Source organism: Lissotriton helveticus, chromosome 5_1 (genome assembly GCF_964261635.1).
Source record: "Lissotriton helveticus chromosome 5_1, aLisHel1.1, whole genome shotgun sequence".
Classification (NCBI taxonomy): Eukaryota; Metazoa; Chordata; class Amphibia; order Caudata; family Salamandridae; genus Lissotriton; species Lissotriton helveticus.
In genome coordinates, this window is record NC_136065.1 from 1,630,599,820 (window position 1) to 1,630,621,888 (window position 22,069).

The 22,069-nt window shown below is 46.4% G+C and overlaps 1 protein-coding gene across 2 annotated transcripts in view; it reads right to left on the reverse strand.

Annotated features, from left to right (window-relative positions):
• LOC144755665 (receptor-interacting serine/threonine-protein kinase 3-like) overlaps positions 1–22,069 on the reverse strand; it is a 267,630-nt gene that overhangs the window by 21,478 nt on the left and 224,083 nt on the right. The window contains exons 10-11 of one of the 2 annotated variants that reach the window (XM_078644833.1): positions 16,234–16,282; positions 16,066–16,139 (exon numbers count right to left, since the gene is read on the reverse strand). The exons of the other annotated variant lie outside the window; for it this stretch is intronic. Coding sequence (XP_078500959.1) covers positions 16,066–16,139; positions 16,234–16,282 — 123 coding nt within the window. The remainder of the gene's footprint in view (positions 1–16,065; positions 16,140–16,233; positions 16,283–22,069) is intronic. 2 annotated transcript variants of the gene reach the window in all.

Genomic DNA, 22,069 nt, shown 5'->3' on the forward strand with positions numbered 1-22,069 from the left:
TGAGGAGTGCCAGGTAGGCGGCAGAGCACAGCATGGCGGGCTGAGCAGTGAGCTACTTTGTGGTTGCCAGTAGACAGAAGTGGCAGTGCTTACACCTACAGAACGGAGGGTATTCAGGCCTTGGTGCACAGCATGCGGCTTCTCTGCTGCATAATGAAGTTCTGTCAGGCTAAAGGCACGGCTGCTCCTAGGACTGTATGTGTGAGGGCAGTGAATCATCTTGGCGGTTGGTGCACCAGTTTACCTGTGCACGCATCTGCCAGCGTGCACCTCTACCAGCAGGGCTGACTGGGCAAGAGCTGCCCTCCCTAAGGCTGTGGACGCACAGGGTTCTTTCTCTGTGTGTAGGACTGCCAACAGAGCTTTCTCAGAGGACATCTTTATTTGTATGGCTGCCATTGCAGAGGGCTTGAAGAGCACATGGCACCCATTCACAGGGAGGATGCCTGTGTGCAGGTATGGACGAAAGCTCTTAATGCAAAGCATACATCTGTGAATGTGCCAGCCTTTCCTTAGTGTGTAAGTAAAACGACATACACACACACACATACTGCTGCTAACGTGCCGCTTTATCAGTGCATGGGGCTGTCTGCAGGCCCGGCCACTGCAGAGGGCTCTCTTGTACAAACATTGGCAAAGGACGGCGTCACAGCAGGATGAGGAGGATGGTGCTTGGGTGGAATGCAGAGAGTGAAAAACAGCAGCAGCCGACATGGAATGAGGAGTATTTGAACTGAATGTAATGGTGAACAAAAATATTTTTTTAGTACAATTGTTCCCCAACATGGTTGTTCTCCCCTCGGAAGAATGCAATGCAACAAACAAAAAAAATGTGGAAGTGCGCAGTTTCCGCACACCATACCCGCGCACATGTCCTGTCCAGGCGCGTGCCCATCTACTGTCCGAGATGATCTGGAGCCGATGGGAAAAAGGAGGGAAAGTGAAAGCATGCCATGCCTGCATTGTGCTGAAACAACCCGAGCCGTACACGTGCACATCAACTGTCCGGGCGAGTGCACAGCTCCTGTTCCCCTTCGAAGCTAAATCGACATCGACATCAATAGATCTCGTCAAAGCGCATTACTTGGCAAGACCTAAAAATTAAAAAATTAACCAGTGGAACGTGCTGACCACAATAAAGAAGCTGCAAAACACAACCACAGGACATTGATTTTGTTTCCACACCAGTCTGCAACACATGGGGATCGTTTAATGATTTCTGCCTTTTGTGTGATACTTCATAGACGGGTGGGACCAAGATTTCAGAGCAGTTGAAGGCACTGTGCCAGTGTGGCCAGAATATCGTCGGCCTTGAGCTGTAGCGCCTTTGGCTGTAAAACAGGTGAATGCAAGCAAACATCCAAAGCACCAAGAAATTTAGAAGGGTGCCTGTGACGCTGCACAAATATTTTCTTCTACTCATTCGTTACCTGTGCTGGCCACATAAGAAAACAAATTTACTGGAGATGGCGAAAGTACAAAGCCTCGCAAGAGAAGAACTGCAAAAGCAGCATATGCTATAGTACACCAGTGGGATTTTGGAACACAACCCAGCGCAAAGCAAGATTAGTCCACACAGACCCACATTCTGGGTCCACAGGGGGTTCAAAGGCTGGCTCCCACCTGAAACTCTCCCAAGTATATTACCTAATGCATGAACCATGAACCAGGACGATGAACTGGAAATAAAATATCAGGCTGGACAACCCAGTGCAGTAACCATATAAATAGACTAACAGCCCATCCCGACCTTGTCCGGGAGCAATCAGGCTTCAGGGCCCCCGCCCGCCCCGTGAGCGCACCCGCGGCGGCTTCACCTACCTCTGCCGCCGCTCCTCCCCACCTGTCCGCCGCTCCTCACCGCCTGTCCGCTGCTTCTCACCGCTCCTCCCCGCCTGTCTGCTGCTCCTCACCGCCTGTCCTCGGCTCCTCACCGTCCGTCCTCCGCTGCTCCTCACCGCTCCTGTCCGCCTCTCCTCACCGCTCCTGTCCGCCGCTCCTCGCCGCTCCTGTCCGCCGCTCGTCACCGCCTGTCCGCCGCTTGTCACCGCCTGTCCGACACTCGTCACCGCCTGTCCGCTGCTCCTCACCGCCTGTCCGCTGCTCCTCACCGCCTGTCCTCCGCTGCTTCTCACCACTCCTCCCCACCTGTCCGCCGCTCCTCCCCGCGATGATGCCCGCCGCTCCTCCTCGCGCTCGTGTACGCCGCTCCTCCCCGCGCTCCTGATGTCAGCACGCAGGTCGCGGCTGGCGCTACTTCCAAGGGACTACTTTTTTTTATCTTAAATTTTTTAATTAACATTTTTTTTAATTTTATGTAGCCTTTGGTGTTGAAGGCTCTGATGTTGGCCCTCTTCGAGCCATTGGAGTTGGTTGACATTAATTTTGTCACTTTTAAGGTGATTTTTTAGTGGCTATCACTTCGGCTCGGTGGTTTGGGCAGTTGGGTGCTCTCGTGGCCAGAAGAACGTTACTTATCTTTTTCTGAGGATGTTGTGGTTTTGAGGTTGGATGCTTCTTTGTGCCTGTGCTGGTGTCTCAATTCCATACGTCTCAGGAGCTGGTTCTGGTGGAGGTTGCTGGCTCCTATAGAAACTTGGATTGGTCCTTGTTGGATGTGAGACGGGCTCTCTTATTGTATTTGGATCGCGCTAAGCCTTTTCGGAAGTCTTAGGTCTTGTTTGTTTCTTTTGGGTCAGCTATGAAAGGGATAGGCCTCCTCCCTGTCTATTTGCCGGTGGTTGAAGCAGGTGATTGCACTAGCTTATTCCCTGGCGGGTGCTCCTCCTCCAGCTGGGGTTCAGGGCCGTTCCACGAGAGGTGTGGTGGCCTCTTGGGCTGAACTACGTGGGGTGTCTATTGCTAAGGTGAGTCGGGTGGAGACATGAGCTTCCTCGAATACTTTTGTTCGCCATTATTGTCTCCAAAATTAGTTGTGGAAGGATGTGAATTTTTAGGTTACGTGTTTTGCAGGCTGTGTCCTCCTCACTTTGTTTTCTTTTCTGTACCTGGTTTGAAAAAATTTACTTGGGTGCTGCAGTGCAGATGGTGCTCTGGGTGTTTTTTCTTGGGAATGGAAGGCCGGTTGTCTGGCTTATGTATTCTCTATAAGTAATTAATGGGGTGGGGACCTGGGGGTAATGTCCTATTACTCCTGGCCCTGTAGTCCTCATTCCATTCATTACGCCCCTCCCTCCCTCCCGAACAGCCGGCCTTCCTGGGTGACTTGGTAGTTAAGACCGACTGCTGGGTAGTACATTTTATTCACTCCCAGTGGGAGAGGGTGGGATAGAGGGACCCAGCATTCCTTATGTTCTTTTTTTTGTCCGGGAGATACTAGATCTCCATAAGTAATGAATGGGATGAGGAACACAGGACCAGGAGTAATGAAGATTACCGGTAAGTAATAGGACAAAAGCAACCACTACCTCAGTGCTGCCACCTGGCCTTGAAACCTACTTGGAAAGGGTGCAGTAAGTTGATACATTCGACAAAAGAGGACTTCTAGATAAAATATTGCTAATTTCAACAATTTAAGCAAGGAGCCATCAGATTAGGCAGTGATTCGACCAATCATCAGGGTCAGAGGATGGTTTCTTTAGCGAGGGAGTTACAGAGACACATGTGAAGCGAGTGGGAACTCTTGACATTCAGAGGCATTAACAATCGCATTAGGAAAAGTTTCTTCGAAATGCAGCAACTCTTATTCCAGCATGTAGCCTAACCTTGTTAGATAACAGAGCAAACTGTCATTAAATGGCTACCAGGCTCAGAGTGCATGTCAGGTGGCAGAAAGCACGGACGAGAAAATGAGTATGACTGCATACATTCGCTACCAAAATCTAACCAGCAAGAGGGTAACCGCATAAACAGCACTGTACTAATGTTCTAAGCCAGTTGTGGCTAACCCTGCAGAAGTATTTGTGATTGTATACAGTATATAAAAATAATAATAAAAAAAAGAAGAAAAAGAATCTGATTTAAAATAAAATTTAACATACGAAACCACATCAGTTGGTGCAAATCATGCGTCTCTTATCGCCACCTACATGTTAGGTGGAGAGAAAATACGCAGGGAGTAGACATTTGGTTTAGCTTTTAGTTAAGAATGAAGCACTTATAAATCAAATCTAATCTCCATGCAAGTTTAACGGAAGAGTCATACAGGTGCCACCAGAGACATCCCAAAACACTCAGGTCAAGACACAGGGCCACTACTTCAGTGATATATAATTTGCTGGATAGACAAGAAGTTTTAACTCTTCTTTCAAGAGTGGGACAATCTGATCTAGTGCAGAGCCAAGCAGAACACACTCTTGGAGGTCATCAATAGCGCCACAAGATTCAACAGACAAGTGGAAAAGTAAGGCTACCGCCAAAACAACCTTCCACTTATGAGGTTTAGTTAGCAGGATCAGGCACATACCAGCTGATACCAAGAAGAAAGGGGATATGAAAGTGATCGCCCGCAGAAACTGGAGAATGGCAAAATAGGTAAATAAGGAAGAATTTAAGCAGAACATATCTACAGTGTGACCTATGCGCTATGCGCTGGAAGCTCGTAATTGAATTTAAAAACAAAAAAACGTTTTGTATTTACTTTTCTGATTTGCGCTCGTTATTCCCTGATTTTAATAGTTAGAATATTGTTTAGAGATTACTAGGTCCCTACCTGTGCCCTTAGACACGGATCGCACTGCTGCACTCTAACAGGTCTGCATTCACCGCCATTCGGGCGGCCCGGTCCCCGCGCTTTGTTTGTCTGGGACGCCATCTTGGGTGGGTCACTAGCGCTACTCAGCCATTGGCTGAAGCAGACACGTGGTCTGACTAGAGGCTGTAATTGGCGACAGTACTTAAACCAGGTAGGAGAGTCTCTCACTCTTGCCTGATTCCCGTCCTGCATATAGCGCTATGCGCTGAAAGCTCGTAATTGAATTTAAAAAAAAAAAAACGTTTTGTATTTACTTTTCTGATTTGCGCTTGTTATTCCCTGATTTTAATAGTTAGAATATTGTTTAGAGATTACTAGGTCCCTACCTGTGCCCTTAGACACGGATCGCACTGCTGCCCTCTAACAGGTCTGCATTCTCCGCCATTCGGGCGGCCCGGTCCCCGCGCTTTGTTTGTCTGGGACGCCATCTTGGGTGGGTCACTAGCGCTACTCAGCCATTGGCTGAAGCAGACACGTGGTCTGACTAGAGCCCTACATAGACAGCAGGATATGGCGCGCAGCGTGGACGCCATAGTGACGCCGGAGTCACGCCAGAGTCCAGCCCGTCTGCGCCCGTCCGCGCTGAGGACGCGTTGGATGGCTGGACTCTGGACTCCGGCGATACTCCTCCCGCCCTCTATAGCTATTCTCTCCAGCAACTGCTGGGTTTGAAACCGCGCCGACTGCGATGCACGCATTCCTATGAGCCGGATGATCTTCTTCTCCCCCTCCATTGCGGCTGCTTCTCCACGCGTAGGCTTCCCAATTCCATCCCTAAAAATCCTCTCTCTGGCCACCCCGCCATTTCCAGCCATAAGATAGTAGGAGTAGAGGGCATCTTGCTTAATGCCCGCTCACTTGTTAAGAATAAAAACATGTTTAAAGAGCTGGTATTGGATAAAACGCCTACTATAGTGTTCATTACGGAAACATGGGATAAGGATTCTTCTGACCCTGACCTAATCGAGGCGGTCCCAGAAGAGTACTGTTTGGTCAGACTTGATAGACAGGGTCGAGTGGGAGGGGGGTTAGCGATCCTTCACAAAGACCACTTGCAATGCCATTTTGTACCTATACCCGACTTTCCGGATAGCTTTCAAGCACTCTATTTCACAATAAAGGAAGCGCAATGCCCCTTTTTTAATGGGATCTTAATATATCGACCACCTGGTTCGAGAACTCATTTCACGCACAACCTTCTCCAGGCCCTGGAACATTATTTTGGCCAACAAAACTTTTCTATCCTAGGTGATTTTAATTATCACTTAGAACGACATGATCTATCTGACACATCATGTCTTATCGAGGCTCTGGAGTCATGTGGACTCACGCAACGAGTTAGCGGAGCCACCCATCGTGCAGGCCATACTCTGGATGGCATTTTCTCTAATGACTCTCGGCTAACCATCAAGGATCCGATGCACCTATCTTGGTCTGATCATCTGGCGGTTCCTTTTTTTCTGGAATACCATAGGGTGGACTCTTGTAAAAGAGGGAATCACGTTATGGAAATTGCCAGAAATTTCAGGAATCTCAGCAGTGATTCCTTTGTGCCCTGGGCTGCAAGCCTTTCTGTCACTGGCTTGGACAGCGTACAGACCGCAGTCGGCCATTTTGAACAGGTCACTACTGAGGCCTTGAACAAACTGGCCCCAGTACAGTCCCGCCGCCGAGCCAGAAAGAGACCATCTGCCCCCTGGTTCTCTGATTCCCTCAGACTTCTCAGGCAAGAAGTGAGAAGAAAGGAGAGGCTCTGGCACGCCAGCTGGGACCTCAAGAACAAGGAAGCTCATAAACTCCTTGTTAAGAAATATAAAGCCGAGATTACACAGGCCAAACAAGATTACTTTGTAACCCTGACCACCTCGCTTTCTTCGCCGAAGGAGCTCTTTAAAACTGTTGACTCCTTAGTCAACTTGCAAGCCCCTGATCCTGTTATTCCTTCGCAGGACTTATGTGACAGGATTGCCTCCTTTTTCCACACCAAAATACAGGATATCCACTTGGCTCTCGAGGAACAAAGAGTCTGCGTCAGTGCGTTCATCACTCGGGTTGAGATGAATATGACCACTACAGACATCTCCCCACTGTGCACCTTGGACTCTTTTCCTCCGCTGGCCTTACAAGATCTGGAGATCCTGCTCAATAAGATCAAATCTGGCTCTCCCCTGGATACCTGCCCACTGAAAATTATCAAGCAGTGTAGGGAGACTTTCTTACCACCGCTGCTAGAAATAATGAATCTAGCCATCAGAGATGGCATTTTCCCTATGGAGTGGAAGAAGGCGGTAGTCAAACCCCTGTTAAAAAAGGCCTCCCTTGACCCGGAGGTCCTAAAAAACTATCGCCCCATCTCGTTGCTTCCTGCCCCAGCGAAGATGCTTGAGGCACATCTTAACAAGCATCTCGCTATCTTTGTGGAAAGCTCGGGATGCCTGGACTCCTCCCAGCATGGATTCAGGAGGGAACACAGCACCGAGTCAGCCCTCACCATCGTGCTTGACAAGATCCGCACGACAGTAGATGGGGGCCAGACCACCCTCCTAGTCCTGCTAGATCTAACAGCGGCTTTCGATACCCTCTCCCCCTCAGTGCTTACATCTCGCCTGAGGGAGGTGGGGGTGAGGAACGCAGCCTTGGATCTTTTGACCTCCTTCCTTATTGGGAGGGAACAAAGAGTCAAGTTGGGGGAGTTCCTATCTCCATCCCGACCAGTGCTGTGTGGGGTCCCTCAAGGGTCGGCGCTTAGTCCGACCCTTTTCAACATCTATGTGACCCCACTAGCCAGGCTAATAAGATCTTTCGGGATGGAGGTAGTTTCTTATGCAGATGACACCCAAATACTCGTCTCTATCCCCCATTCTGATGTGCTTATCGCCTCCAAGTTTAGATCTTGTATGGAGGCTGTTGGTCACTGGATGATTCAGAACTCTCTTAAACTGAATGGGGAGAAGACTGAGGTGTTGGTGTTCGGGGGGAAAGAAAACATCTGGTCAGCCAATTGGTGGCCTGACTCACTAGGAATATGTCCCTCCCCCACAACATCTGCTAAGAATCTTGGGGTGATGATAGATCCAGCCCTTGATATGGGCAGTCAGGTGAGTAGAACTGTCTCCACCTGCTGGGGCTTGATTCACACCCTGCGAAGGATCAGGAAATATCTTTCCTTGCAGGCAAGAAAGCAAATAGCCGTTGCACTTATTGGCTCTCGTTTGGACTACTGTAATGCGCTGTATGCTGGGCTAAACCGGAGCCACCTACAGCGCTTACAGGTGGTCCAAAACGCCATAGCCAGATTTGTCCTGGATATTCCCAGATGCTCCTCAGCCACTGCGGCCAGGAAATCGCTGCATTGGCTACCGGTAGAACTTCGAATCCGGTTCAAAGTCCTATGCATGACCTACAGAGCCATCGCTAAAAATAACGACACGGGTATTGGGTCTATTATCTCCCATTACACCCCTGGTAGGAACTTGCGTTCCTCCGGGAAATTGCTTTTGACAGCCCCCCCGTGTACGAAGAGCTAAATGGGGTGGCAGGGCTTTTTCCACGCCAGCCCCCAAATGGTGGAATGATCTTCCTTTTGATCCGAGATCCCTTCCGTCTTTACAGAATTTCCGCATTGCCCTAAAAACTCGTCTCTTTCGACAAGCCTATATGTAAGGACGTCTGTTTCAATTTTGATTGTATTGTTAGGCGCCTTGATACCTGCGGGTTATTGTTTATGCGCATTATAAATTTTTATCATATCATATCATATCATAGTGTGTGATTGAGGAGGTGGGAGGTGTACTCTCTACATTAAGAGTCAAATAGCAAATTAAAATTAGTAATTAAAGGGTGGGTCAGATTTTTAGAGTGAGTATTGAAATCCCCCAGAATTACTATTTTCAGTCGCCTCAACATCCATCTCTAAGAAGGTGGCAGTTAAGACGTAACAAATTGAGGTCTGTAGGTCAATAGAAAGGCTCATAAAGAACGCAAGAGAGGCAGAACTTTCACAGTCACAGTTTCATGTCGGTGTGACTATTTGCAAACAAATTAGTGTATTTCAGATGGTTCCAGCTCAGCACTCCATTGATTCTGATGATTAGCAAAATTGAGTAGCCGTAGGGAGACATGCCAGTTAACATCAGTCTGACCATTATGAAGCCATAATCTTTAAACATCTATTAGTCTCTTTATGCCTTTTTCATATTTCGTTTATTCTTTCCTCAGATGTCCTTGGTAAACACAACTGGTCAAAACCTGTTTTGCGACCTGTACAATTATATATGTCACTTCATCATGGCCAAAAAAGGATGCTAACTCTTCATCAGACTTAGTGTCTCTCCTTTTCATTAGGAAAGTATTCTGTTCTTCTCATATAATAGTGGACGATGTGCATCACTGTATTACTTTTTGTTATCGTAGGTCCAGTGAGATGTTTATGGTTGGTGTGGGGCGATATGTTAAATTAGTGAGTTCTTTAAATGTTTTTGTGTTGAATGTGACTTGATACATGTTGGATTAGATGTGCATGCTATGCTGCAAAATTGAGAGAGAGAAAGAAAGTGAGTGATATATGTGTATATATATATATATAAAAAAAAATCACAAAACGACTAAGGAATAGTATATGATTCATGATATAAAAGTATATGTGGATTTAATAATCCCTGTAAATCCTGCCACTCATTAACCGATCTAGATAATAAAACTGATACAGCTTTGCTCCAGGAGACCCATTTTGCTATCCACCCATTACACATTTGCTTTTGCAAGGAAAAGGCATGAGTATATATTATCCTCCTATTCCTGAGTGGGGATTAATTCTAATATGTAAAACAGTTAACTTTAAGTTACAGCAACATGTGGAGGATGGGTTAGGATAGTGGTGGGAGGAGCTGACACTGAGAATTTGGACCCAATACTACCTCCACATAGACCTATGGCTAGCATTGTGCACTTTCATGGAACTTCTAGGAGCGAGTGTTCTGCCTAAAACTTTTTACCAGTAGTGCTAGAGTTTGGTGGCCTTTCCTCCCCTCAGAGAGATAGACATTGGAATTTGAGAGGATCGGAATTATTCAACTGCTTTAAAAATACGATCATTGATGGCTATTTTGCATTGGGAATGATGCTCCTGAGGTGGCTGCCCTGTTAGATGCCGAAAAAGCATTTGGCACATTAGACTGACCTTGATGAAGGAGGTTTTGAGATGCATGGAAAACAGCTGGTATTTCCTGGATTTAACATATATACTATACACAGGACCTGTAGCTCATTTGCATGGGGAGGAGCACTCACCAAGGTTGTCCGCTATTGCCCTTGATATTTGCCTTTGTCCAATGAACCCTTGGCATGCTTGCTGCATGAGAATCATCTGCATCATGATATTTATGTAGGAGGCAGATACTTGTTGGTATTTCTATATGCTGAGGATATTATACTCTACACCCGAAAGCCGGAAAGAAATATGACAGCCTTGCACCCATTATCAGAGATGTTATTACATTTAACAGTTACTTCAGGTAGCGGATTAATTGGGACAAATCGGACATATTCCCACTTATAGGCAGTACAGACATATTTAGGGATGTCTATACCCTTATGGGACCAAAAAAGAAAGAGAGGAGGTGAGGAGGACAGGGCTGGATGGTTTCTACGATCTCATTGGTGAATATCCTTGATCAAAATAGCTGTGATACTGAAGTCTTAATACCAATTTGAAAATATTCCCATTTGTATACTAGCTGATTTTTCATAGATAACCTAAACAGGTATTGTTAAGGCTGATATTGAAAGTTAACAGCAGCGGGCTCGCTGGAAAGTGCTTGCTCAGCCGAAGCCACAAGGAGGATTGGCACTACCTGACCCTGTTTTATATTGCCTAGTAGGCTAAGCACGACATGGTGAATATTGGTTTCATGAGTAGTACTGTCTTAGGCGCATGAGGCCTGAGTGTAGGATGGTTGAACCTCATTTGTTGGTGTCAGCCTTGTGTAAGACACCTGCTCTTCAAAAAGGGAGAGGGGGGATGTAGACATAGTGGGAATGGCCAGACGGGCATAGTGGGTACTGACCAAAAGTATTAGAGCCACAACACCATATTTCCCCCATTGACCGTGATCGGCAATCCTCTTTTTCCCTCCACCCTTGAAAGATCCTCAAATATATTGAGAGACTTGGGGCTGGATGTATAAAGCATTTTTTGAGGTTGCAAATGGGAGGATTTGCAGAATCGAGTCATTTGCGACTGCAAAAATTGTATTGTAAATGTACATATACCAAATTGCGATCCAGAAACTTGTGTTTAGGGTGTCTTTTCCAAATACCAAGTCATAGTGCTATGTATTAATGTTTTGCAACCAAATTCCGGTTGCAAAACAATACTTAACCAGCAATTCTAAGTTAAGTTTAACATTCAGTCCTGACGATTGCCAAATATCTTGGTGGACCACATAAGGCAAGAAACATGTTGACCTCTAATTACATCACTGTTTGTACTGTCAAGGGTCATAGTTCCCGGGACGGCCATCTTTTCTTTTAATCATGTCAAGAGGACCCAAATACTAAATTTAATAATGTACCTCTTGATAATTTTTAATCACTCATTAACCAATCTACACTTGCAGCACCCTCACTCACATACTTCATCACAGCATATCATTTTAAAGATCTCTGGCAAAGAAACCCATAAAGGGGCACGTTGGGCATTGCATCACCGGCCCAACAAGGAGCTGCCTGGTGGGTGTGGAAGGGATATTGCTTTTGATTAATCAGATCCCTCCAATCCAATTGATTGGCTCTTTCCGACTTACAGCCTCTCCCCTCCCTCTGCTCGTCTGTCTAGGAACAGCCCACTCTTGCGTTTTCCGATACATTCATGTAGTATGGGTGCTGGACCCACATAACACGCTCCTTGTCCCTATTTATTCTGCTTGGATAAAAGAATATGCTGATATCACTCATCCTACCACGCCCCCAAAAGTCTTATGAGCAGCTCTTTATTCCTACTTACTGTGTTGTGATGAGGACTCGGATTTGGAATTGTACAGTTCTGTCTCACGTGGATTGTAGATAGATGCAATTTGTACTTTAAAAGGAAGACAACGAACATTGGTGGAACTTTATTTAAGGCTGGATATCTTCTTGATGGGTTGTGTAATGTAAGAAAGGTATGCTTTAGCTCTGATGCACATGGGCATGTAGAAATTACCAGTGTCACCTTGTACATGTAGATATATTGTGAATTCAAAGTATTACAAAAAAGATAGTAGCCCCTGCGATGTTGAGTCATTTCCAGTGTTAGACCCACAGTGCCCATTAAACTTTAGCGTATAAAAGGCAGCACACACAGTTCCCATTAGCCTCTACACTTTAAGAGGAAGAAATCACTGTGTCTTTTAACTTTCACTGTAAGTTGATAACGTGGCAGCTCCAGCACTGTTTAACTTTCTTTGTAAAATATTTTGAGGCAGCACTCAGTGTTTGTATTCTCCAGTATAAGATGATTTGAGCCAGCACTCCTGGTGTCTAGTAACTTACAACCAGAGCGTGGTGACCTCTCTTAGAGTACCAGAGGCATCATCTATAAACATGTTACTGCATCATCAACACTGGATTCGAACCATGTATATTCATACTCCTATACCAGAGAAGTGAAACAGGACTTGACTTTTTCACGTTTCTGACATTAGTGAAAACTCACGATCCAAGCAGATGATTTGGCAGACACTGATTCTCTGCCTCTTCTGGTCTACAGAGACTTGAGGGAGGCAGTGGAATGACCATCCACAGCTCGCCCTCCTTCTCCCACTTCTCTATGGCCTCCGTAGACCGGGGTTAGGCAGTGGCATGGGTGTGGTGGTCTTGTGCTGGCAACCTCCACTTGCCCACTCAGCCACAGGTCTCTTCACATATTCCAGTTCACCATGACAATAGCTCCACAGAGTCATTATCAGCATGGCACCACATCTCTCTTATCGGATCAAGAGAAGAGAGTGCTAATTCAGGAGGAGAGGAGAAGGAAATGCAATGATAGTGGCATGGAAGAAGGGCTGGAAGCCAGGTTTTTCAATTGTTTAATACTGAGTCGAGTTGAGGGACTGGGTTATGGTGAGCAGTAAGGGAGGGTGGCAGTACCAGGCATTTGCGTTTTTAAATATTGCAATGTGATGGGGGTGTTATCAAGGGTGGTGGGGAAGAGTGGCTCGACAGTGTTTTTTTTTTTATATATCTGTGCAAGACGCTGCTAAAGATGGTTAGGGAGAGATGCAGGATAGACCTATAAAATATGTGGGTGGGGTGGAGAAAGCTAGCCAGAAGGTGGCGTGTGTAACTGTACAACAGGTATATATTATTTGCAAAGTATATTAAAAGGAGGCGGCTCGGGCCATGTTCTACATGACTACAGCATAACTCCTCTGCTCTCACGCCGCCGATAATGTGATCAGCTAAGGAGAGGCATTTCATTTGCTGGTGGGGGTGGAGATGCATTTTCAAAATAGCATTGGTGATGACTAGTTGTGAATAAGAGGGTTGTTTACCATTGACCAGCTGGGAGCTGACATCTCAGAACATGGGATTAGAGCAGCCATTAAGGGTCTGGCAAAAGGCAAAACTCCAGGCTCAGACAGACTTCCCACGGAATTCTATGCCCCCTACACAGAGGAGCTAGCTTCCAGACTGGTGGAACTATACGCAGTGGCCGGGGAGAAGGGAACCCTGCCACAGATTACCCGGGAGACAGTGGTGATCCCACTACTTAAATCAGACAAATCCTTCCATGACTGCACGGCTTATAGGCCTTTATCAATGCTCAACCTCGACTTTAAAATTATAAGTAAACTGCTGGCGTCCAGACGGCTCCCATACATGACCTCTCTGGTCCATCCAGACCAGGCGGGTTTCATATCAGGCAGAAACACGACTCTGAACATAAGGCGACTCCTCTCTATCCTGGAATCGGGCAGCAGAGCAGAGCAGGAGGGGGTGCTATTCACCATAGACACAGAAAAGGTCTTAGACAGCCTGGAGTGGGAATTTCTGTACGCTGTATTAAAGAAGATGGGACTGGGCCAGGGATTCATACGCTGGGTGAGACTTTTGTATGCAAGCCCGACAGCTAGGGTGCGCACGGGCTGCACGATCTCCGAGCAGTATCGGGTGGAGAGGGGCACACGTCAGGGGTGCGCCCTATCCCCACTGCTGTTGCACTGGCCGTGGAACCGTTGGCCTGTGTGGCACGGATGGGCGACAGAAACAGGGGGTTACCACTGGGAGACAAGTACATCATATAGAACTGTACGCTGACGACCTCCTGCTATTCCTGAAAGACTCAGGGGAGGATCTGCAAGGGGCCAGGAATATGATGAAAGAGTTTGGGGCTCTCTCGGGCCTAAGAGTAAACTAACAAAAAATCCCAGCTGTTCCCAATGGCAATGGATCTACAGCCGCTTGATTGTTTGGGGACCCGAGGTGGGAGCCCTGATGCTTCCAATACTTGGGGGTGAAGATCTTCCACTAGCCCCAGGATGTACAGGAAATAAGCCTAGGGGGCACTGAGGGCCTTAAAAGACAAAATGGGATTCGGGGGGGAAACTCCCTATCTCAGTAGCGGGAAGGATCTTCTTGCTAAGAATGGTGGCCCTTCCCCGACTGTTGTACTTCTTTGTTACGCTGACCGTGTGGATCCCCAGAGCATGGTGCCAGGAGCTGGACACGTGCCTTATAGCCATCCTATGGGGGACTGGACGACGAGAGGCCCAGCTGCAGAGACTCACTTGATGAATAGCGGGAGGATTATACCAGATAGGGGGGTACCCCCTTTCACCTCGGGGAGGGATGAATTACTCCGTACACTGAGGACTGCAAAGCCACAACACATACATACCAATGAGCATAGAGTGATACAGCGATGCTGGAGCAGAACTGCTTCCACTCCAGGAAGTCAGTACTGACTAGGACATCCCACAGGGCCAGTTTTTGCTTCACTGAGCGGTCATGGGGGCGATGCGACAACACTGGGAGAGGGGCACACTCGAACCGCCACAGCACTCCACATGCGAGTACATTGGGATAGCCAGGGGTGTTATAAAGGCAGTCACATACCTATACAGGGCGATAGGGAGAGACTCTGCTAAACCGCTAGATGAGCTAAGGAATCATTGGGCGGAGGATCTAGGACGCCCGGTTTGAGGACAAGGACTGGGAAAACATATTGCAAAGGATGCCAAAGGTGTCCAGAAACGCATGGTTTGGGCTGATAAGCTTCTACACACTACATCGAGCAAACATTACCCCGGAACGAATAAACCTTTCAACAGGGAAGACGCAGAATGTCCTCAATGCAAGGAAGTGGGAGCAAACTTCCTACACATGATGTAGAACTGCTGGGCACTGGCGCGCTACTGGCAGGAGGTGACGACGGAAACGGCCTGAATCACAGAGTAGTACCATGCACACCAGCACACTGCTTGCACAACATGTTCCCACACACAGCCAAGACCAAAGTCACTGCTAAGTTTCAGGACCTGGCCTTTATCATAGAAAAGTGGGAAATCATCAGTCATTGGAAAGAACCAAATGGCCCTAGCATCACCAGGTGGAAGGGGGAACTAGAGAAGTCGGCGAGCTGCAAGAGCACACTTCTGATGAGGAACGAGAGACGGGTCCTAGGCAGAATAGAGAGTGCCCAGGCATGGGAGACACTGGTGGAAGAGATGAAACGCAACGACCAGGGATCCGGTAATACTACCCCCAACGGTGAACTCTAGGAAGGGAGCCCCCAGAGACTAACCCATAGGTTTATCAAGGTGGATAGAATAAGACAAGATAAGGGGAAGAAAACACATAGGCTACACAGATAGCCAACTAGCATAAAAGGAAAGCGACAACTATCGGAAGCTAAGCTCCTAAATGGACTGCAGGGCAGGAGAGGGAGGGGGGAGTTGGGTGTGGGGGGGTTCAAACTTGAGTAACCAAATCAGAAAACACCTACAACATAGTTGGAGACTTAGGAACGATGACAGTATAACAGAAGGTAGTTATGCGAATGGAAAGCACTGTAATGTACTAAGGTGTAAGTGTAAGAACATGCATTGTACCAAAGGAAATACAATATGTTGACAAAAAATAAAAAAAGAGGGTTGTTTACCATTGAGGGTTTCCACGTGACATCAAATAGACAACTGTTTTCTAGTTTAGTCACTTAGATGCCACCTGGAATCCCTCCATCATGGAAAACAACCCTGATATTGACAACCATGCATCTATAATTAAATATATGCCTACTTTAGGACGACATTTCTTGCACAACAAATACATGTCCAGCTCTTCAAAATTTCTGAGATGATTCTATCAATTACCTGTGGTTGATATAGGTGCATTGATGGGTGGTAATATTGTGGGGGCATGGGTCTATGCAGATGATATGGGTACCCTAAGGGAGAAAATACAGATATGTTAGGTCACAAACGAGCTGATGTATGCTTTGCACCAATGGCACTCAGTAAGAGAGAACTATCTTATGGTACCTCTGTAGTGATCATTGGATGGAAGAGGGAAGTGGCTGGTAGGCATGGCCTAAAAAAAAAAGAAAAGAGGATGAAAATTTACCTGTCCTAAAGCAGGAGTCTCTCAATCAATACATGGAAGTTTTTTTTTTTTTGTTTTGTTTTTAAAACGTTTATTAGCATCAAAAGGATATACAAGTCTAGGCCTACAACCAAATCGGCCGGCATCAATATGTAAAGCGGTCAAAGGTTCCAAGGCAAACAGTACAGATTCAATCACCAAAAAGCAGCGGCAAAACAATCATAAAAAAGGGGAGAAAACACCTAGGAACCAGACGGCCAAAAAACAGGAGTAAAAAAGGTTAATTTTATAATATGGGGATGAGGAGTACGATAGGCTCACTTTCAATATAGAGGTGTCCGAATTCCCAAAACCATCCTCAGCGACAATAAGGGGGCAAGGGGCCGTAATACAGGAGAGGCGACACAATACACACCGGGAGACAGGGACATTTTAGACATAATCTACACGTGTTCATTATCATCATCACATGCCACCACCCAAACCACAGCCGAGCCAGGACAGAGGGATCGGACAAACATTACATCAAAACTAACCCGTCATAGTGACCTCTAGGAAAAAAAGGGAGGGGGGGCGAGGAAAAGGGGAGAGAGGGGGAAAGGAGGGGGAGGGGAGGAGGGCAAAGCGGAAAAACGAGAAAAGGAAATGAAACACAAAAACGAAAGAAAGAAGACCACGCCGAAACAGGCGTCCCGTGGCGAGAGTACAGGAGGGAACAGGAGCATCCGTAACAAGGGGGGTACAGCAATCGAGACGAAAAGTAACCAACACAGAAGAGGAGGATCGACGAAGCCACACACCCCCCCCCAAACATACCACGGGATGCAAGGACAGACGCGGCATTACTACAAAGAGACACAAAAGGGCCATAGAACCATAAAACAAACAACAAATAGAACCCAGCCCACCCATCCCACCCTGCACCCCTGTAGAAGGCTATGGCCTACCCTTCAGACAGCGTGCCTGTTGCCCTAAACCAGAACCCGAAATATAGCAAGAAAGAAAGAGAGAAGAACGAGACAAAAAGAAACAGAAACATAAAGAAAGGAAACAGGAGGGAGGAGCATGAGAACAGAAATCAATACGATCGGCTGCAGCCCTCCGCCCAACCAGACAATCTCAGCAAAAAACAGACCAGGACGACACCATTTCAAGCGCCATAAAACTTACAGAGGAGAGGACCTCACACCTCGCAATGGGTACAAACAATTGCGCCACAAAGTCGTACCGCAATAATCCCCAGGAGTCGCGCATATCACCCCCAGCCCTTCCGAACAACAAATCCCACCCACCACATGACAATGTAAAGTGAGCTACTCAATACAAAACCAGCACACAATCGAAAAAAAAAAATTCTGCCATGTAGAAAAGGGGGGTCAATCGATACGCAAGTGAGCAAAAGTCCGAGTAGAGAGTTTATAAGCATCAGCAATCGCGGCACGGGTGATGAAGAGCAGGAGATCAGTTCCGCCGTTTGGGAAAGCGAGGGGTTCTCTGTAATAGACAAATGCGAAGCCATCGGTGCAGGCGCAAGCGGTAGTCCACCAATATTCCCGGGCATCCCAGCCGAACAGGGCCGCGGCACAATGTCCAAGTCCCTGGGGTCAGAATCTCGAAAAGCAGGGAGTTCCAAAGTCACCGGCACACAAAATGATCGGCGATCTGCGGCGGCAACACTTGGGGCGAGGCAATGGAGTCTCTGACACAAGAGGGAGGCAAGAAGAAACGGCTGCTCAAAATGGCGGCAGATCGTGGCGGGCTCCCGGGGACATCGGGGGCCAGGAATGCGCGCAGGGATCGCAGAGCTTCCAGGATATCTCTGAGTGTAAGCTCCGGCTCACCATACCAGACCCCCGCGCCATCAGGCAACCCAAGCCCGCCGCCACGAGGCGATACAAGTTCCAGATGGTCGGCCGCCATTTCGCGAAGGCAGCCCAGTCGCCACCCTCCGCGACTCTCAAAAAACAGTTAAAAAATGTAGGACTTTACAGAGCTCCGGGGGGCTCCCAGCAATGGCAGCCTTGGTGCAGAAAGGATGTCTGCCCAATGCGGGTCTCCGCCTACACCAGCACCGGCGCCCCAAACAAGCAGAGTCCGGGCGAAGAGGTCCAGGGCCGCCGGACACTGCAGCGGCGGAGGGGACCCCCTCACAGAATCAGACCCCGGTGCATCTCCCCCACATCAGCCTCGCGGCCACCAGGGCAGGCCCGGATCAGGATCGCCGGGATGTTCGCACAACGGCTCTCATCATTGGTTCACTCTCTCGACCGGGGCCGACAGTCGTCGGATCCCACAGGCTAGGTCCCGGTCTAGGGTTCACGGAGGCCCCGGTCTTGCGGAGGGCACAACTTCGGAACCGCAGCACGTCGAAACCTCCGGGCCAAACGGTAAGTACAAGTGAGGTGTTCCGTCTCCAATTCTCCGATAATGTGTCTTCTCCGGTCAGGATATGATACAGGATATACGATCAGGCCGGAGGGCTGCGGGAGCCGAGCTAAAAGGCGACCATCACGCTCGCGAGCTAGGCTCCTCCCCCTACATGGAAGTTTTTAAGAATATATAGGGAGTTAAAGAAACAAGCTGCTTAACTGTAAAAACAATTTTGAAGCTTGAGGTTTTTCAAGCTTCTCATGTTGTGTGCATTATTCAACCATCTTCTGTTTGGGTCTGGAAAACATGCTAGTCCAAACAAAATTATTATTTTGAACATCGAGCCTAGACATAGTCTATGTTCTCCTGATGAAGTTGGCCGTAACCTTATAATGCCCCTTACTGGCAACAATTTTCAGACTTGCCTGTGCTTTGATGATTTGAAGTGGGGACAAGATTTTTTTTTCTATTTCTAAACTATCTATTCACATTGTCAGGAGAGGTAGGCCTGTGATTGCAGAACAGCCTTAAGCTGGCAAACCTTTGTTACAGATAAGTGATTGGTTTGTTACGCAGTTTGATTTCTTTTTAGCAGTGGGTAGATTTCCGTAGTTACCTAAAAACTCTGAGTGGTGGAATTCTGATCCGTCGGGCTGCCCTTATTGATTTTTAGCACTGGGAACTTGTCCTGCGCTGTAAAACTAGCGGAAACGGCACCACGCAGCATGCCAGAGGGCGTTGCTTCTTTCTGCCGCTCAAGCAGATTTTCTTATCAAGTGGCAGCTTTTGCAACGTGAGCGGCAATTTTCTCAAAGAGAGCTGTAGAGACATGCCGCAGCCACCTGCTTTGAGAAAGCTTGCGGAATCTTGAGAAATGTAGGTGCTCTAGCACTCGTCTTTTCTCGCTCGCCAACTTAATGTTGGCGAGCCGCTCACGATTAAAGATCTGCCATGCGGCGGTTGGCAGAGTTTTTGCTTGACGACACACCAATCCAATAGTGTTTGGTGAAAATGTGTCTAGGCGGCACAGAAATCTCTGAGAATACTAAATGTGGGTGAAAGATATCGAGCAAACAGTAATAATTTATACCAAAGTACATATTAATATTTTATTCAGTATATAGTGAGCCAGTTATATACATTGACTGTCAACAGATGCATATACATTCTTAACCTTTCTCAGTTTCAAAATTGCAAATTAGTTTTCCTCAGCATTGTGCTCTTAACTCATGTATGAAGCCAAGCCAAAAATACAGACAAAGAAATCTGAAACTGGTCATTGCGTTATGATTCATTGGGGTATTGCGATCAATGTCATCAGGAGTACACAGGCTCCTCATTTGACTGACTCCCAATATAAAATTTACTAGGTCAAGTTGGTTGTTCCAGACTCAATCACTAGATGTTAGAATATTGTGTAGCATATGAATCTAGAAAAAATTGAACTTGACAATGTCACTGTTGACCTTTAGGGTTTGAAGCCTTGGGGAATTGACACAAAATATAGAAATCTCTGTTTATTTTTGTACTTAGGTATTTATATATTTGTATAGACGTTGCCACTTTTCCTTGACAAAGCAAATACAAACATGTGAGGAAGGAAGAGAGAGGAAAACAAATGGATGGGTAAGAATGGAGAGAAGATAGAAAGGAAGGAATCAGGATAACGAGGAAACAAGTATAAATGCAAGCACATTAGTAAACAATACGAGAACTTGGATACAACAGCAACACTTGTATTTTTATGCAGATTCAGAAGCTTATAATTTCCTTTGTAATAAAAATAAGAATGGTTGGTTTTATTATAGCTCCTTTACAGCTATCAGAAAAAAACTACTTATTTAGATCCATGAAAGGTAAGTGCAAAGCCTTTTGCCCACCAATCTATTTTGGTTTTTATGATAACCTCTGGAAGGTTAGCTGGGTAGGCAATCGTAGAAAGAATTAAGGTGCAGAGCATTTATTTTATTGCCTCAAATAAGAATAAATGTAACACTGCAAAATCTTGTGTATTGAAAGGAGATTATAGTTGTGTCTTTGCTCCAATATACTTAACCTAAAAAAAAAAGCTATCAATGCTTTCTCTGAAATTATGCATTCAATCGACAGGTGACTCTTTAAAGAACCTTGTTGTGCTAACTTCTAAAATCATGCATCACGGGAGGCTACATCAGCCGACATTTCTACTGACATTTATTTTGAAGCTCCAATTTATTTTTCGGATTCAAAGCTCTATATTGGGACCATAAAGACCTGTTACATTCAGATGCTTCATGATTTTGTTCCATCAACCTCTAACCTCATCTTCCACAGCATCCTGACAATACTAATCAAACCAGCCCCTACTAAAAGTACACTGTCCTTATATTTACTTTCATTCTCAGTAGGTTTTCTCAATTCTTTCAGACAAGCACCTCAATTAAATTAAGTACTAATTATGCATTGCATATCATTTTACGTTCCTTGGAGACAGATTTATATAACCCTGTATTTGTACTAACTGATCTAGTTGTGTCTCTCCATGATGGGTTGTTAGTCAACAGTGACATTAAATGTTCAGTGGCAGAGCTCTGGCTTGAACTGTAACCCATTTCATTTGGGGTTAGAAATCTCTATTTATTTTTGTACTTGGGTATTTATATATTTGTACATACATACAGTGGTGGTGCGTCCATTGGGGGCGTTTGGGCGTGACCTGTGTTACCACTTACTGTCCGGCAACTTATGATGTCCAAAAACTGATCAGGAAGAACTGGCGTATTATCACATCAGGCAACTTCAACTGGCCTAAGCCAAGATTCGCTAATAGGAGGACCAAGAATCTTAGAGATGTGTTAGTCCACACACGCCCAAGAAAAAGTCAAATGAAATCCACCATAAGAGATGTGAATAAGGCCCCCGTAACTGGCCATTATCCCTGTGGAACGTGCGGGATTTGTAAATTTACCAACACTACAAAAACATTACAACTCACGGAAAACCTGGTCTGGACTCAAAGACAGCACACGAACTATAATTCCACACATGTGGTTTATTTAGTCACGTGCCCTTGCCAACTACAATACGTGGGCATGACCTGTAGAAAGGTCAAACTACGTATAGGAGAACACAGGAGCAACATTAGACTAAAGAAGAAAACAACTAAACTCTGTACTCATTTTGTAGATGCGGGACATTCATGCGATGATTTAAGATGGACAATTTTAGAAATGCTTTATGACAAGAAACTGAATGCTGAACAGATACTGTTCGAGAAGGAACAAAGGTGGGTGAATCGCCTCAGGACTCATATGTCAGGGATGAATGACAATATCCCTTGGCACCAATTTTATTGATATGGAAATATATGAGTCAATGCTATCCCCCCACTGAAAAACAGGACTAACAGACATGAGAACCTAGTTT